Here is a 19,150-nt window from a genome sequence, read left to right as displayed (position 1 = left end):
CTTGGAATTTAGGTAATGAAGAAATTGAGCCTGGGGTTGTTTCAAGTCGTCTAGGCCCCAGATCTTCAGCACTTCGAAATGTATTTTCTTTTGAACTTGAGATTTAGTCTTTTTACCATTAGTGACCATAATCATTCCTTAATACTTTAAACTAAAATTTTAAAAGTTTAAACTTGGAAACAAAGGGTTAAAAATTGGGTATTTAAAAGTCTGGCCAGAGAGGTCGAGATTGCACGTCTAGACTCTATGCCATCTTGCCACGCCCCCCTTAAAATCTGAATCTTCAGATTACATTAGTTTTGGTGCTGACTGTCCTTTATTAAGCAAGTCAAGTTTATTGTCATGTCATTGCACAAGTTCTCCAGTGCTTGTTGCAAACTTGCAGACACACAACCAGACGTGCACATACAGACTAAAAATGTTCCAATTTTTGGAATTTTTAAATCTGACCCAAAAGTTGATTACAGGTTAAAAAGTTGAGAGTATGAATTCAACAGCAAACTCTCTTCACCCATTAGAATTGGGTAGAATGAGCTGGAATTTGCTCTATCAAAGGGCTTTGAACATGGATTTAAAGTGAAAGACAAAAATAATGGTTAATGTGAGGAATCCACTATATTGATGATCTGGAATTCACTGTCTGCAAGGATGGTAGAAGCAGTAGGGATTTGGGGAGGGACTTGGGAAAGAAATTAACTGAGTTACAGGATGAAGAGTTGAAATAAAATGGAGAATTTTTTGATATGCAGACTTTAAGGACTTAGCCGAGTTTCCTTATGATTAATTTGTGGCCACTGGAATCACAGCGGGCACGATGAAGTAACCATGCAAGGTGTTTTTTGAGTGAATAAAATGGATTTACTCTTCAGAACCCGCGCATCCTTTTAAAAGCCTGAATTACGTGCCCGACATGCACTGATGTCACATAGCCGGTTCGATGCCTTCTGGGAGTTGTAGTGCCAACAAAGTGCTGCTACAGGCCCATTCTCCCCCCATTCCCAAGAACAGCAGACAGATTTGTTGTCTTTTAGGTGATCGACCTCTGTGATGGACTATTGACTGCTGCAGTTGGGAAGATGCTCACATAAGCTAATCAATAATGAACAACTGTCCATTCCATTGTCCAAAATACAGGTTAATCTAGTTGTCTGAGTATCCTTTAAGCTTCTTTGTAAGGCGTCTGCAAAGGTTGACCAAGTGTTCCCCTATTTATAGTTTTTGAAGTCTATGGGCACAAAGGAAGTGTGTTCTCTGTGTGACAATGGTGGTATAGGAATCAGTTTAACTCCCTTAACCTGGTCAGCAGTTCTTTAGAATCATTGCTGGTGTTGGAATGGTAAAGGACAAACTCCACAGACCACCAACAGTGTGCTGATGGAGATTCTCCTTTGGAGTTCTAATATCCAGTAATACCCAGGGCAGCTCTTCAATCTAGTTCAGGTCCTCTAATTAAACCGTCAAGACTAACTTGAGATGTTGATGAAACCTTTCTACCATTCCATTGTGGTCTGGCTCTCATTACTTTTGAATCTTTTACCCAGTGCAAGAAGATGGAAGATGTGTTCAGGGGTAGTAAGGGTCTCTTTGATTTTGTGAGCCCTCTTTAAATAATGATCCTAGTAAATCACATTGAAGTGGGGAGGTGGGAGGGAGAGATGCCAGCAATAATCTCTGCTGCTTTTCTGGTGCTGTTATATAAAGTTCCAAAGTGCTGTTTCAGCAGAATGTAATTATTAATAATGGATATCCGGAGAAATCAGATGTGAGACTTGTGGGAGAGAAGGTGGGGGAGGGGGTCCTGGTGGAATACAAAGAATGTGTGGCAGCACACATACTCGTGGCGAACTGGCCTCGCTTGCAGGCAGTTGCGATGACATGGTGCCATCGGGGGACCTCCATGCCACGTGAGTTAGGGAAAAGCGCGTCTCTTGGGTGAGCATGGTGATGTCACCACCAACATGGGGACGGAGCTGACGCCGCCCTTGAAGGGCCGCGCGTGAAGTTTAAATAAACAGTTCGTTGAAACCTCCAAAGTGGCCGTGGTATATTCCAATCTGTGTAGCAGTCAGTACATTGGTGACCCTAGCAAATCCAAACAGTTTTCTGGCCTCCCAATATGTATTCCGCAGCAATCAATGCGGTGGCGGTGAAACATTCCCCCTTTTGGACTCATTGCCCACGCACTTGGATCAGGCAGGCAGAAGCGCAGTTTAACCTCCGACACGTGACATCAGACACCTCAATGTTCATGAGTGTGCTCAATGAAGAAACCGCGGCCAGGGTGGACGACCTCATCCTCGACCCACCCTGGCTCCTACACCTGGATGGTCTGGGTGACAGAACCCATCTGCCTTCAAGGATTAAAGGCTGGTGCTAGCAGAGGACCCTGCTTCCTCTTTGAACAGATTTTCCTCGAACAGATGAGGACTTCTCTGATACATGATAAGTCGTGGCCCACGCAGACATCCTCTGGCAGACCAAGTGAGAAAACGAGGCCGTTGTCAGCCAGGTCGCCCACCTAGGGCCTAGCAGCCACAAGCGCTCCCCAAGCACAAACTGGAAGAACACCCCCAACCTGGTGTTTCTATCATCAGCGCTGGGGGCAGGGGGCTCAAGCTCGCAAGTGAAGGCAACCCCATACATTCCAGGGACATTAATGGCTGTGGTGGCTGCCCATGCGAACAGCCTCCTTCATGTGACAGACAAGTTCAGTGGCCGACAGTTCCTGGTAGACACCGGAGCTGAACTGAGCATGCTCCCCTCATCGCCCTCAAGACCCACACTCATGCATAGGGCCCTACTCTACGAGCAGCCAGCAGATCCTCCATCAAGACTTTTGGCACTCGCAATGCGCAGATCCAGATCGGCAAGGACAAGTTTCGCTAGAACTTCGTTCTGGCCTCAATGGGCACAGCGCTGTTGGGGGCCAATTTCCTTCGGGCTTACAGTCCGAAACATCAAATGCAAGTGGATGGTAAACACCTGCACCTTCCAATCCATCCACCTTGACACCACAGACTTTTCCGGCCCTCAGATAGCTTCCATCAGTACCCCCAAGGACGAAAATTCTCACATGCTTGACGTTCTCCTCTAACCTGCAGCCTCAGCTTACTTCTGCCATACCCCAACATGGAGTCTGCCACCACATGTCGACCGAGGACTCCCCGCCCCCCCCATCTCCACACCAAAGATAGGTGGTTGTCCACCGAGAAGCTGAAACTTGCAAAGGATGAGCTCTCCTGACTGCAGGAGCTGGAGATCGTTTGCAGATCAGATAGCCCCTCCACATGGTCCCGAAGACTTCCAGGGGTTGGTGCCCTTGTGGAGAACTACATCACCTAAATGACTAATACCCCATCCCGCACATACAGGACTTCAGGGCCAACTTGCACAGCACCGGGTATTCTCGGAAGTCAAACTAGTTCAGGTACCACCAGATCCCAGTCCACCCCTGACAAAATCGGCAAGTTTGTGATCGTCACCTCATTCGGCTCTTCGAGTTCCTACGAATGCCCTTTGGCCTCAAAAACGCAGCCCAGACATTCCAACGGCTAATGGCCGTGGTGGGCAGAGACTTGGACTTGGTTTTTATTTATCTCGATGATATCCTCATCTCCAGTTGGGACCACGAAGAACTCAAGGTCCATTTCTGTGCGCTGTTCACCCACCTGGAAAAGTTTGGCTTCACGGTCAACGGTTTGGTAAACACTCCCTCCAGTTCCAGGGCCATACCATCTCGGCGTATGGAGCACCCAGGCACTCGAGAAGGTCGCAGCCACACACCAGATCCCAAAGCCTGACACACTCATGGGCCTATAGAAATTCACCGGCATGGTCAACTTTTACCAACAGTTCATCCTGGAGGCAGCTCACATCATGCGGCCATTGTTCACACTGATCGCCGCCAAGAACAAAACCCTGGAATGTCGGAAGACACCAAGAACACTTTTGTTCTTTTTTTTTCTTTTTAAACCTTGGAAAATATAAGTGATTTTGACCTTAAAGTAAACATTTGATTTAGACAGGTCTGGATCCAAAACATGATCAGGCCGCAGTGTCTCCAGCAGTTTGTATTTTCGCTTGAACAATAGTTAATGACAGTCAGAAGATTACCTCTTCCCCTCCCCAACTCGCTCCCCCTCCCGCTTCGCTTTCATCTTCCAAGCTCCTTCACCACATCTCCCCCTCTGCTTCTTCTCCTCATTTTATTACCCCTCTGCTTCTCTCCATCCCTCTGCTTCTCCCCTCTCATCCTCACCTCCGCTTCTCCATCTCGCCTCTCCTCCACCTCCCCTACTCCTCCCCTCTCCTCCACCTCCACCCCTCTCCTTCTCCTCCCCTCCTCAACCTCTCTCTCTCCTTCTCCCTCCTCTCTCCCTCTCCACCTCCCCTCTCCTCCCCCTCTGCTTCATCACATCTCCTCTGCTTCATCATGTCCCCTCTGCTTTTTCACATCCCCTCTCCTTCTCCATTCCCCCTCTCCTCCCCTCTTCTTCTCCACCTCCCTCTCCCCTCCTCATCCCCACTCCTCCACCCCTCCTTCTTCTCCCCTCCTCCGGTTTCTCCTCCCTCCTCCCCCCTCTCCTCCTCCCCTCTCCTCTGCTTCTTCATCTCCCCTCTCCTCCACTCCCTTTCTCCTCCCCCTCTCCTCCCTTCCTTCACCTTCCTCCTCCTCCTCCTCCCCTCTGCTTCTTTGTTCCCTCTTGCTCTTCTCCTCCTCTCCCTCTGTTTCTCCTCCTCCCCGCTCTGCTTCTCATCCTTCCCCCTCTTCTTCTCCTCTCCAATTCAATTCTCCTCTTCCCCCTACTCTTCTCCTCCTCACCACCAATTCCTCCTCCAAACCACATCCCTGGGTATTGGAGGCTTGTGGGAAGTGCTGAGGTGGGCTAGCGGGAGCACTGGGCAGGTTGGGTACTTATTGGCAGTGCTGAGCGAAGATGGGCATAATGGGCTTCACTGAGTGGGTAGCACTGAGCTGGGTGTGAGCGTTAGTGTGGGTGCCAAGTGGGTGTGAGTGGCTGCGCTGTACAAGTTGAAGTTAGTGGCGGCAATGATTTGTTGTGGGTTTAGTGGTGGCACTAAGACTGGAGTGCAAGTGGTTGTGGTGGCGGTGCTGAGCTGATTTAGTGATGCAAGTACAATATGGCAGCCACCAAGGCCAGCTCTTGTGAGAACACCTTGTTGCTATTTATTTTGGTCATTTATTTCTGCCACCCTGTCAGAAAATTATTGCATTGGCTCCTTCATTAAGTTTTGCAGCAGACTGAATAATAACAAGTCTGTATGTCAAGAATGCTCCCTTTTTCCTCACTGCCCCTGACTGTGCTCTTTTCCCTGACTACCACCATGAGATTTTTCCACGGGCCAATTTCAAAATCATTAGTTTAGTGATTATTAGACATTATCATGACATTGCGGCTTGAATGTAGATAGAACAATGAGTTATATTTGTAACTTTGCAGACAACAAACATAACATTTCCATCATAAATGTAAAATATGAAAATCTGCAGACATTGTGAATGAAGTTAAAACACGATGCTGGAGAAACTCAGCAGGTTGAACAATGTCTTTTATGTAGCAAAGACTGACATTTCAGGCTTGACCTCTTTAAAGTACGAGCATACCAAGGGCTGAAGCCTGAGGCATTGGTTTTGTATCTGCAGTGTAAAGTACACCATTTGACCTGCTGAAATTTCTCCAGAATTGTGTTTTTACTTCCCATTGTAAAATGTGGCAGCTCTCTGTTAGATCAGCTAATGTTTGCAAAGCAGATACAGTTTTAGTTTATTTTGTGTTTTTGCTCTTGACAGATTACAGACAATACTTTAATTCAGCTTTCTATTTACTGTCCACGGCTGCAAGTCCTGGTGAGTAGAAATGTGGAGCAAGTATTCACCTTGTCAAGTCTGATCAGTATCCTTTGGGTCATGGTTCTATTTATTCCGAAGAGTTCAATCACACTTAATATCCTTTTACAACAGTCAGCTTTGTCTCAGTTTTCATTTGAGACCAGGCTTAGTGAATCTTAGCTGGGATGACAAGCTTGAGATTTCTAACATTCTGAAAGAAAATGTTTCTGACACTCTGTCAATGCCTTATGAGTTAAATTCTTTGTATGGAACTGCTCTCAAATCATTGATCATTACAGTTTTTTATGTTTGGAAATTGACATAATGTCATGGATTAGTTCAGTCCAGCACCCTAACCATTCAGCCTCCTCTCCCCATTCAGCCCCTCGTCCAGTGCAGGGATTCTATGCCTAGGGTTCAATGAGGGACCACATAATCCTTCAGAGACAGGGTGGGAGGGCTGGGTAGGGTGGCTAGACATCTGATTTTAAGCTAGATAGTCCAGCTTTACAGCCTTAGGACAGAAGGTCTGGCAACACCTCGCCAGTCTTTAACTTGTCCTCCATTTTAGGGTGTAGGCCATATATCTACCAATGAAGGGGTAGAAAGGGCATTTACTGTTAAATGCAGCATCCTGGAGTCCACAGGCTGTGCGAGTCTGGCTGATGCATGCACAATGAGGGGGAAGCATGATGGTGGCACGAGAAGATTCGTGGCAAGTAAGCCTCCACCCCCACCCCCCTCCTACACAATTTGCCTGTTGATGCAGTTTCTACTGGAATAGCTCTGAGCTTTAGGATTTGCTGTCTTTTTTTTTCTCGTTTTCCATAGACAACAAATCATTTGAAATTATTTGGAGTATGACTAAGCATCTTTTGCAGGAAGCCTCCATTTGGTAGAAAAACAAATCTCTGATTTCAACAAAATAAAACATCACTACTTTAAAGGAACATCCTTTTAAGATTCAGAACTAGATTCAATTCCGCGTCTTGGGCTTCCCTCAAACCCATTTTCTACTAAAATGATCAGTTCTTTGCCAATAGCTTTTTGTGCATCACCCACTCTCTTGCTGGTTTAACACTATTGTCCAAAATTCTTTCCTGATCTCTTCTGCCTCTCCACTCCGTTACCTCAGCTCATTTTCTCAATTCCTTTTGAGCAAGTTTACTTCCAATCCCTCCTCTAATCCATTTTCACATTTCATTAGTTTTCAGGGATTTTTTTAATCTGGAAGACTCTGAATTCAATTTATTGTTCACAATTCAATTTTTCTTTTTGGCAGAGTTTGTCTCACTGTGAATTGATCACCGATGATGGCATCCGCCATCTTGGCAATGGAGCCTGTGCCCACGACAGATTGGAAGTGATTGAGTTAGATAACTGCCCACTAATCACAGATGCCTCACTTGAACATCTAAAGAACTGTCATAGCCTAGAGAGGATTGAGCTATACGATTGTCAACAAATAACACGAGCTGGTATCAAGAGACTGCGAGTAAGTAAGCCGTCTTCTCCAGTACCTTGTACTGATTTTTATGTATTAAGGATATTGTCCAATTAACATTCAAATTGCCCTGGGCATTTTATTAACAAATTTAACTTAGATTTTTAAATAAATTAATACTGGTCAGAGTTAAGATTTATGGAGCTTCTGAAAGGTAATGGAGAAGCATAAATCAAAGAAAAATAGGTCACCCCTTTGAGCCTGCTTAGTCATTGTTTGTGATTGTGGCTAGTCCCTCTGTCTCAAAGCCATGTTTCCCAATAATCATTGATGTACTTTGAATCAAGAATTCAACACATTCAATATATAGATATAGATATATATATATATATATATATATATATAGATATATATATATATATATATATATATATATACCCCAAGTCCAAAGCCCGCTGCGCAGCTCAGACAGCAAAGTCCTCCTCAGCGACAAGATCTCCATCCTCAATCGATGGTCAGAACACTTCCAATCTCTTTCCAGTGCCAACCGCTCAGTCCAAGATTCCGCCCTGCTCCAGCTCCCTCTACAGCCCCTAAGGCTAGAGCTGGATGAGGTCCTCACCCAGGATGAGACATATAAGGCAATTGAACAACTGAAAAGTGGCAAAGCACCAGGTATGGATGGAATCCCCCCCCCCCCCCCCAGAGGACTGGAAGGCTGGTGGCAAAACTCTGCATGTCAAACTGCATGAGTTTTTCAAGCTTTGTTGGGACCAAGGAAAGCTGCCTCAGGACCTTCATGATGCCATCATCATCACCCTGTACAAAAACAAAGGCGAGAAATCAGACTGCTCAAACTACAGAGGAATTACGCTGCTCTTCATTGCAGGCAACATCTTCGCTAGGATTCTCCTAAATAGAATAATACCTAGTGTCGCCGAAAATATTCTCCCAGAATCACAGTGCGGCTTTCGCACAAACAGAGGAACTACTGACATGGTCTTTGCCCTCAGACAGCTCCAAGAAAAGTGCAGAGAACAAAACAAAGGACTTTATATCACCTTTATTGAACTCACCAAAGCTTTCGACACCGTGAGCAGGAAAGGGCTTTGGCAAATACTAGAGCGCATCAGATGCCCCCCAAAGTTCCTCAACATGATTATCCAACTGCACAAAAACCTACAAGGTCGGGTCAGATACAGCAATGAGCTCTCTGAACCCTTCTCCATTAACAATGGTGTTAAGCAAGGCTGTGTTCTTGCACCAACCCTCTTTTCAATCTTCTTCAGCATGATGCTGAACCAAGCCATGAAAGACCTCAACAATGAAGACGCTGTTTACATCCGGTACTGCACGGATGGCAGTCTCTTCAATCTGAGGCGCCTGCAAGCTCACACCAAGACACAAGAGAAACTTGTCCGTGAACTACTCTTTGCAGATGATGCCGCTTTAGTTGCCCATTCAGAGCCAGCTCTTCAGCGCTTGACGTCCTGTTTTGCAGAAACTGCCAAAATGTTTGGCCTGGAAGTCAGCCTGAAGAAAACTGAGGTCCTCCATCAGCCAGCTCCCCACCATGACTACCAGCCCCCCCACATCTCCAACGGGCACACAAAACTCAAAATGGTCAACCAGTTTACCTATCTCGGCTGCACCATTTCATCAGATGCAAGGATCGACAACGAAATAGACAACAGACTCGCCAAGGCAAATAGCGCCTTTGGAAGACTACACAAAAGAGTCTGGAAAAACAACCAACTGAAAAACCTCACAAAGATAAGCGTATACAGAGCCGTTGTCATACCCACACTCCTGTTCAGCTCCGAATCATGGGTCCTCTACCGGCATCACATACGGCTCCTAGAGTGCTTCCATCAGCGTTGTCTCCGCTCCTTCCTCAACATTCATTGGAGCGCCTTCATCACTAACGTCGAAGTACTTGAGATGGCAGAGGCCGACAGCATCGAGTCCACGCTGCTGAAGATCCAGCTGCGCTGGGTGGGTCAGGTCTCCAGAATGGAGGACCATCGCCTTCCCAAGATCGTGCTATATGGCGAGCTCTCCACTGGCCACCGTGACAGAGGTGCACCAAAGAAGAGGTACAAGGATTGCCTAAAGAAATCTCTTGGTGCCTGTCACATTGACCACCGCCAGTGGGCTGATATCGCCTCAAACCGTGCATCTTGGTGCCTCACAGTTCGGCGGGCAGCAACCTCCTTTGAAGAAGACCACAGAGCCCACCTCACTGACAAAAGACAAAGGATGAAAAACCCAACACCCAACCCCAACCCACCAATTTTCCCCTGCAACCGCTGCAATCGTGTCTGCCTGTCCCGCATCGGACTTGTCAGCCACAAACGAGCCTGCAGCTGACGTGAACATTTTACCCCCTCCATAAATCTTCGTCCGCGAAGCCAAGCCAAAGATATATATATATATATATATATATATATATATATATATATGGCTACTTGTCTTTCACAATTTTCTGTGATAGAGTTCCCCAGTTTTACTACAGTCTACGTGAAGAAATATTTCCTGCATTTATTCAGAAATGTTTTTCTGTGACCTGAGATTGTCCCTTGTTTCCAATCACATGAGATATTGGAAAGGGTCTGAACCCAGTCTGTCTAATTTTTGTACATTTAAATGAGATCTTACATTTATCTGAACTCCAGTGAATGTAGGCCTGCTTGACCCACTTTTTTATGGCAATCCATCAATTCCAAGGATGTTGCACTAAGGTAATACAACATGCACTTCTCCAGTTGTGGTTTCACTGCAGACCTATGGAGTCAGTCACGCGTAGAAGCAGACCTACCCAGTAAGCGCTGCCACGAGGGCCACCATCCTGGGAGTCGTCATCAGGGACGACTCACCCCGACTGCGGCTGCAGTAGCACCAGGATCAACAAGGTGCAACTTCTGTAGGCAGGCAAGACATCCTTGATATCTCTGTCCTGCGAAAGGAGCTACCTGCTCAGGGTGCAAGAAAAAGGGTCATTCTCAATGTGTCTGCAGGTCCAGAGCCCATCTCAGAGCAGCGAAGCGTGTATGGCTGAGGAGCTTCCAGTGCTGGCTGCGTGCAGGGTAAGGCGAGTGCCATTTTATCCACTCCTGCCTCCATCCTCTGCACAGCAGAAACCCTCAACAGTGACATCACTTCCGCCCCTGATGACATCACTTCCATTTTCACTGGCATTGGCAGCGTGATCAACATGGAGGCTGCCATCTTGGGCATCGGGCCTCCCCACCAACGACGAAGAGAACGCACCCATCCTGGTAGCGATCACCTTGGACCAAGCCAGATCTCACCTGATCACTAACTCCATCATGCAGATTGAGGTAAATTAGCACAAATTGAACTGCCTCTTCGATAGTGGCAGTACCAAAGGTTTTATCCACCCCAAGGGGGGCCCGTAGTCTCATGATCCCCATTTGGCCGATAACCGGGTCTGTGTCGATGGTGGGGAAAGACCAGCGGACTTCTATCCAGAGGCACTGTGTGGCATCTCTGACGGTGGGGGTGGGGGGGGTGTTATAAGGACTTCTTATTTTTGGTCATGCCCCAGCTCTGTGCGCCAATCTTCCTGGGCCTTTAATCCAGAATCAGTTCAGGAGCATGATGATGGCGTTCAGGGCCCCTCCACCACTGCTCACTATTTACAACCCACAGCTTATGGGACCCCCGCCCCCCAATCGAGCACCCAGTCTCCAGCAGTGACCTTCAGCCTCACCCTCCGTCATTATTTGTGAACCTCATCCTAGACTGTAAACTGATTACCACCAAGAATAGATGCTATAGCACTGACCATATAGCGTTCATCCGGGTGAGGTTCAGCAACTCAGCGGAGGGGATCATAGCCCCCTGCTCCATCGCATGGAGGGTGAAGGCCATCGTGGTTGGAGGGGTGGGCAAGCCCTGGATGGTGATTGACCATAGTCAAACTATCAATCGCTTCACCCAGTTGCATACCCCCTACCCACGAATAGCTGACTTGGTCAATAGATTGCACAATACAGAGTCTTCTCAAACATTGACCTCATGTCGGCTTATTCTCAACTCCCCCTTTGCCCAAGCGACTGGCTCTACATGGGTTTTGAGGCCGATGGCATTCTTTTTCTGATGGTGCATTTTAGTGTTACTAATGATGTCTCTGCTTTTCAGAGAGTTATGGATTGGATGGTGTAGGAGCACAAGCAGAAGGCAACATTCCCATATCTCGACAATGCCACCATCTGCGGCCACAACCAGCAGGACCACAGCACCAACCTCGCAAAGTCCTTACGTATGGCCAAGTCTCTCAACTTGACATACAATAAGGACAAGTGAGTGTTCAACACAGAATGTCATTGCCCCGGACCCCAACCACATGCAACCCATTATGGAGTTCCCAGTCCCAAACACCCTAAAGGCGCTGAAGAGGTGCCTGGGGCTGTTTTCTTAATATGCGCAATGGGTGCCCAATTACGATGATAAAACCCATTCCCTGATAACTCCCAGTCCATAACTTTCCCGTTATCGGTGGAAGCCCATGCTGCATTCTATCAGATCTGAGGAGACATCGCAAAGGGCAGGTGGAGAGCGATGCCTCCAATTTTGCACTAGCCGCCACTCTTAACCAGACAGGCAGGCCAGTAGTGTTTTTCTCCTGAGGTATGTCATTCCTCAGTTGAGAAGGAAGCCCAAGCTATCATTGAGGCAGTGCGCAACAGACGACAGTATCTGGCCAGTAAACAGTTTATCTTGCTGACAGACCAGAGGGCCATGCCCTTCATGTTTAATACTAAACAGCGGGGTAAAATCAAGAATGACAAGATTCTTAGGTGGAGGATCGAGTTCTCCAATTATAATTACGACATCTTGTACCAACCAGGTAAACTCAACGATCCCCCAGATGCCCTATCCCGGAGAACATGCAGTGCACATCTCGACCATCTCTAGACCCTCCATGACAGTCTGTGTCACCCTGGAATCACAAGGTTACACTTCATCAAGACTAGGAACCGTCCGTACTCTGTTGAGGACATCCAGTCCACGACCAGAAGGTGCCAGATTTGCACTGAATGTAAGCCGCAGTTCTACCAGCCTGAGAAAGCGCATCTCATCAAGGCTGCATGTCCCTTTGAATGACTCATTGTCGATTTTAAGGGCCCTCTACCCACTACAAATAGGAATGTCTACTTCCTGACGGTAGTGAATGAGTTCTCCAGGTTCCCCTTTGCTATATGACCTTGGCGATGGTAATCAAAGCGCTGCACAGTATCTTCACCCTGTTTGGGTACCCTAAATACATCCACAGCAATAGGGCGACCTCGTTCATGAATGAGGAACTGGGGCAGTACTTCCTGGCCAGAGACATAGCTACCAGCAGGACCACCAGCTATAACCCCAGGGGTAATAGCCAGGTGGAAAGGGAGAATGCCACCATTGGGAAGGTGGTGCTCCTGGTCCTTAGGTCCAAAAACATGTCGGTATCCCACTGGCAGGATGTCTTACCCAAAGCACTTCACGTCATCTGATCGCTCCTGTGCACCGTGACTGACACCACCCCACATGAACGTTTGTTTGCTTTCCTAGGAGATCGGCGAATGGTGCCTCCATTCTTCCTTGATTGGCAATTCCAGGGACAGTCCTGGTATGGAGACATGTGAGGAGCCATAAGACAGACCCACTGGTGGAAGTAGTACACCTCAAACATGCCCACCTACAATATGCATTTTTGAGGTACCCCGATGGCCTATCTGAGACCTGGCGAGGGCTGGGGATCCTGAAACCTCCCTCCCTGCCACCGTCCATTCCTACGGAGCGGCCACCCCACATGGGAATGCAATTCTGGAGGCTGAGCCACCTGACTCCCCTCTCCAGGAGTCAGTCATCCAGAAGGTCCCCTTCCTCCTGAGAGCCCTCAAGCATCACCCTGACCCAGACCCACCCCCCCCCCCCCCAGACCGATTCCCCTCCCAAATAGCAGAGCACAGACATGCCTGCCTCCCCAGCAGTCCCGCAGGATTGTATGCACTAATTGGCTGGTAAAGGCAGCCCCTGATTACACTCTCACCTGGACTTCTCCCCTGAGACCCAGCCATAAAGGTCAGGCCACCTCTCCCTTCCTTGAACTTTCCTAGCTTGGATCTGGGTCAGCTCAAGTCTTCTGTACAATAAAGCCTATTGTTCCCCTCAGTCTTTGTCCTTGTGATTATTGGGGCAACTGGTAGTGCCCAACAATGTGCAATTAAAATCATTGATGCACAAGATGTCAGAGGAATTGTGGACTACATAAGCATGTACAAGTTGCGATGCAATAGTGATTTGTAAAAGATAAGCATTTAAAAAATAATTGTATTCCTGAGAGACAGTGGAGGATAGGTCTTGAGTGAATTGAGAGAGACAAGAGCTTCTGTTGTCTGAAGGGCGGTTCAAGGTGCCTTGGAAGGCAGATTTGGAGATCATAATGATTTGTTTCAGCAGCAGAAGAAGCAAATTAGAAGGTAACAAAGATAGAAATAGATGGTCTTGGTGATAACCAACTCTCTGTTCTCCCTCCCTCCCTCCTTTTTGTTTCATTTTCTCCAACTTTCCACCCCTTCACTCTCCATTCACAGAACCACCCTCCTTCCCCCTGCATGCTTATGTGTGCTCTCCCACCCTTATTCATCTATTACTCCCTGCTTTTGTGGGACTGTGATCCTTCCCCTTTCCCCTCCACCATTTTGTTTGGATATTGTCCATACCTTAATGGAATGCTCAAGCCTGAAATGTTGGTTCTATCAAGCTTTGCTACATAAAATGCACTGTCTGACCAGCTGAGTTTCTCCAGCATTGTTTTTACTTTTATCTACCTTGCTGCTAATTAACAGGAATTGTAACAGTTGCAAACAATCTGCAAATTAACTAGTCACATTGATCTTTAGAGGTTATGTTTGGGAAAAAAGCTGTGACTAACTGTATTCTCGTTTGATTTCAGCACACTTTTGATGTCTGTTTCCTTTTAACTTACAGACACACTTGCCCAACATAAAAGTCCATGCTTACTTTGCTCCAGTGACACCTCCAGCCTCAGTGAGTGGTGGTCGCCAGCGTCTCTGCAAATGTTGTATCGTTCTATGACATTGACTTTTTTGTCCAAATCTATTTGAAGAGCATTGCAATGGAGGCGATTGAATCCATCGTCAGCATTGATCCTGGTGCATTGTGTGACTGTACAGTAAGGGCTGTCCAATCACTTAGGCTATGACCAATCACATGGTTACCAGGCAGCACCTTCGATGTCAGTGGGTGCAGATATGTATTAGTTCTGTCACTGTATGATCCAGTTCAAATTTTCCCAAGAGAATGGATAATTTATTTTTTGGATTTAAGAAAAGAAATTAGATTCCATGTATTGCAGTGGGGAAAAGTCTTTATGTACCAATTTCTGAAAGATATAATGCAACCCAGCAGCACACAAGTTCTGTGAGACATAGCCTCATTAAACTGCACTAACCCCTTTCCCCCATTAGTCTCTCTACATGGAAAAGGAAGGGAATTGTAACATACCATTTGTGGCTCCTCTGGCTTATTAAAGTTTTGCACAAAAATTAAAACAGCAGTATATCTGTCATTCCTTCCATGGAAAAGAGCTGCCAGATGGTTCTGTAGTTCATGGTTTTGGCTCCTTTGCACGTTGTGTCCTGTGCTTCTGTCTTGAACTCTAGCATGGTTTCTGTAGCAACCAGGTGATTCATTCTCCTCTTGAAATATTCTGAATATTTTGTTTCTTGTGCAATGTTTGGGTCAATTATCTCTCCACCTGAACACATAGAGTATGGTTCCTTGAGTTAATGGATGGCTTCAGTACCACGCACAATGTCCAGTGTTGATGTAAGTTGTGACCATGTGTTAACATTGCTGTTTGATCTTGATTTAGGGTTGGGGTGGGTACAGTCCAAGACCGTCCATCTTCATTTATTGCATTTTAATAGAATTAATGGATAGAAATGTAGACTGGGAGCTCGAGTTGAAATTCACTTCAAAGATTGTTGAACTTGAAGTGAATTTTACGACCCCTTTAACCTGGCTGATCTTGATAGACGGTACAGATGAGGAAGCATACCTGGTTGTTAAACTTACATGAATCATTGGAGAACTGTTGGGGTTTTCTCTTTGCTTGTTTACAAGAATGGGTGGATTTTTAAGCCCTATTAACATATTGTGCAATACAGTCCGTTCATGATACATCTTAACCTTGTGAGTTTTGGGGTGTCAGCTCTTCAGAGGTTCAGAGGTGGTTAGTGGTTTGCGCAGTTCAAAAAATTTTGAAACAAAATAGTAGCATTTGTCTTATGATCTGCCTGTCTTATTCGATGTAGCCATTGTCAAACAATCCCTATCTTGTTTTGGATAAAACACTACAAATCTACCAAAGTGAGTAAGGAGTGTTTTCAGAGATCTAAAACATGCCAAATGTTGGAGGGTTGGCCAGAAATTAAAATGTGTAAAAGTCTGCCTTGGAGGTTTCCAAATTTTTCATTTTAGATTCTGGAAAGAGTGAGAATTAAAGCAAGTCTCATCATTGTTTCCATGTTTTCATTCTTTGCATTTTAAACTAAGCTTGCAGGAACTTGCTTAGTTCTGAAATTGTGCATTCCTGAATTATTATTCCTGAAAGTTTGTTGAGAATGTTTATCAATGAATGAAATTTAAGCATTAAACACTTATTTAAAGTGTGACCTCTCACAATTGGATCAATAGCTTCTGGGGATTATTTTTATTTGAGCTGAGATGTAGGCCTCCTTTACTGAAGGCATATCTGTATTTATGGCACAGAAATTTTATCACTGACTGGAATGCCATTTTACTTTAGCTGCTTCTGAACGCAAAGGAAATTGGTCACATTCTGAATTTGCAATTTGAAGAGGGTGTATGTTGATTTCTTCTTCAAGAATTACATTTCATTAAAGACAATGAAACAAAACATTTTGAGGTTGAGTATTCAACCTGTGGCCACTATCTATTCCATTGTTTGTCTTCTTAGGGAATGGAATGTGAGAAGATCTTTGAACCCAGTCCCTCTTTTAAAGAAAAAAAACAGAAATGAAATCCACAAGAAGTGTTCGTATCAGAGTTATTAACTTATTTATTATTGTAGATGTATAACCCAATTGTATGTATCAGATGGAAGTAATGGTAAAATGAAAAAAATTAATTTCTTGTATGACATATGTTGTTATCAATGTACTTTATTTTTTTTAATTTATTTCTTTCAAGCTTTCCAATTCAATCAATTTTAACAACAAATTCATTTTTAAAGCACTAATTATCTTTTGTGCCTTTTCCATTCATTAAAACTGTTTATTTGAAAGAAAATGCAATGCAGTTTTGCTCGAGGTTGTCCCCAATTGGCTGCCTTAACTTTGGCAAGAGATCAAAGTTTGAGTTTTCTTGCCAGCTGGAATTTGATGACAATCTCCACTGACAGCTTCTACTGAGTTTAAATTCCCTAGTTGTTGTAATCCATGCCTATGGATTACTAGTAACATAACCACTTCGCTGCCATCCTCATGTCTCCACTTTAGATTATGTTTCTGTCCTCCAGTGGGAATGTGGATTCAGCATATGCGCTGCTGCACAATTTTTTTACGTGTTTTTTTTCAGTTTGGTGTTAATTTGATAACTTTATGAAAATCAGAATATCAGAACATGATATATAATATTGAGATGATACAAGCAGAGTGGTCTGCTGATAAGACTGATAAGATATAATATCAAGTTAATGTAGCAGAGTTCATAATTGTGATTTGGCTGTACTGCACTTTAAACAGGATACACATTTCCTCACTCTTGAATTTACACAGATTAGTCCAAGCTCCTGAGTTGATTTTAGTCCTGGTCTTCAGCCAGTCAAATGTTTGTGATGAATGTCCAGTATATGCGGTATTCAGAATGGTAATAGTTTTTGGATGATGGCTTGGAATTTGTCAATAGTTGTCACAGTATTTTAAAGTTAATGATCTTATTTGGAGGTGTGGGAAGGTTGGCATGATGTGAGTGCAAACCACTTTACAAAATAGAGGATAATTCACATCCATTTATGAAGTAATTAGTATGTTTGGTTTGGAGTCTTCTTAAAGTGAAAAAGTGTAAAAAGATTTTAAAATATTGTGGTAATGTAAGGATTTACTGTTTTGTTTTAAATTCTCCAAACTTCAGTTACTGAGACAGTCAAATTGAGAGAAATTATGGTAAAAATGGATCTAATCTTTTCAAAAGTGAAATAATAATGAGAATATTTTTCTCCACCCCTCCTGTGCTCTCACCATAAGCAGCCACACAAAACAAGACAGAAGAGCCCAATTTGGTGGGGAACTGTCATCCAACTTTGAACCTTTTGATAGGAGAAGGGAGGAGCCAGGGGTGCACTAACAAATGAAAGTCCAATTTAAGATGTTAAATTTAAGATAGGTTTCTGCCAGAATACATATAGATGTAGACAAACCTCAACACTGATACATATTTGACTAGAGTGCAGTAATGAGCAAATTTGATAGTGCAGAGTAGATGAAAGTGTTAATCTTAACTGAAGAAAAATAATTGAAAGAGCTCCAACATAATCTAAGCATTGATTGTTGTAATATGTCTAATGAAACAGTGCAGTTAATTTTATTTATGCAAGGGAAAAGCTACTTGAAGAAAAAAAAACATTTTAAGAATGTAGATATTTTATAAAATGGAAGAAAAATTCCCCCAAAAATCCATAGGGTGATATGTGGCCTTAAATTGTCAACCATCAATATTCTGTTTATAAATTATGTGAGAGATTGAAGTCATTAGTTATTAGGGAGTGATTCCTCACAGGTTTTAGTCCCAGTACCACTGTTTTGAGGAGGGGAAGTTTCACTTTATTCACGTCAGTGATTGGAGCATATGTAAATGTGTAGAGGTATCTTTCTTCAAGATGGGTTTTAATGTATTTTTTCCTCTGTCAAATGAAAATTAAATGAGCTGCATATTCACCAGGTACAGCACAGGCTTACACTGAAGTCTGTACGATTCCCAAGCAAAATGATATTCAAAAATAACAGTTTACCTGTTGTTAAACTGGATGTGAGATAATAAGGCCCAACCTCTTGGTGAGTATGTGCCTGGTAGACTATCCATGGATTGGATCCCAAAGTGAACTTGTGATTTTAAAGACTGCTCATTTTGACATCACTGATCATATCCACGTGAAATTTACTGAACAGCAGGTTTAATTTTTTTTTCTTCCTATTTGCTTTTTGTATTTCTTCATCTTTCAACCACTAAAGTGAAACATGGGCAGTTAGCTGTCTTTTTTTTTTCTCATTGCCAAGAGGGATTTGGTCTCTGCAGTGAAGTCTATTTAGGCCTTACCAATGAGAAATCTGACAATTTGTGTTTCATCTTTAAAAAATGAAAATGTTACATTTAAATGTTACATTTGGTCAATAGATTGAAATCTTATTAAATCCCTATATTTAAACCTGTGTTGTATATATTGTATACCAACTATATTGTAATCTGTGCTAATATTCTCAAACACTGAGTGTTCATAATACAATGCCAATGTATTAAATAGTGAAGTATTTCCTTTACTGTGCCTCTTGTTTCTCTTTTTTTTTGGAAAAGGTATAGTTTACAAGCAATCTAATGTTCAACTAGTTCTTCAGATTTAGAGAATAAAGAGTGAAAATACTGATTTACCAACCTTGGTAGTTTATGGAGCTTAAAGGTAAAGCATTTTGGGTGCTTAAAGCAATAAACTTGAACCAGATGCAAGTATTGAAATAGAGAATGCCTAAATGCCAAAGACTTGAAAAATAAAAAATACAATTACTGAATGAGACTCTATTCAGATT

The 19,150-nt window shown here is 44.1% G+C and overlaps 1 protein-coding gene across 10 annotated transcripts in view; it reads left to right on the top strand.

The window, feature by feature from the left end:
* The window catches only part of LOC138750161 (F-box/LRR-repeat protein 20-like), a 275,336-nt gene extending 256,450 nt beyond the window's left edge, over positions 1 to 18,886 (top strand). For 6 of the 10 annotated variants that reach the window (XM_069912307.1, XM_069912308.1, XM_069912309.1 and 3 more), the window contains 5 exons: positions 5,813 to 5,869; positions 7,134 to 7,346; positions 12,169 to 12,360; positions 14,295 to 14,354; positions 16,309 to 18,886. In XM_069912307.1, the coding sequence (XP_069768408.1) occupies positions 5,813 to 5,869; positions 7,134 to 7,346; positions 12,169 to 12,360; positions 14,295 to 14,354; positions 16,309 to 16,371 (585 nt within the window). In that variant the 3' untranslated portion in view covers positions 16,372 to 18,886. Of the gene's footprint in view, positions 1 to 5,812; positions 5,870 to 7,133; positions 7,347 to 10,312; positions 11,428 to 11,459; positions 11,621 to 12,168; positions 12,361 to 14,294 lie in introns of those variants that run through there. The other 4 variants (XR_011349123.1, XM_069912311.1, XM_069912312.1 and 1 more) reach the window with 4 other exon arrangements.
* The last annotated feature ends 264 nt before the right edge of the window (positions 18,887 to 19,150 follow it).

Source organism: Narcine bancroftii, assembly GCF_036971445.1.
Source record: "Narcine bancroftii isolate sNarBan1 chromosome 12 unlocalized genomic scaffold, sNarBan1.hap1 SUPER_12_unloc_2, whole genome shotgun sequence".
NCBI classification, from domain to species: domain Eukaryota; kingdom Metazoa; phylum Chordata; class Chondrichthyes; order Torpediniformes; family Narcinidae; genus Narcine; species Narcine bancroftii.
The sequence above is the reverse complement of the archived record's forward strand: the minus strand, read 5'-3'. Positions and strand labels throughout refer to the sequence as shown.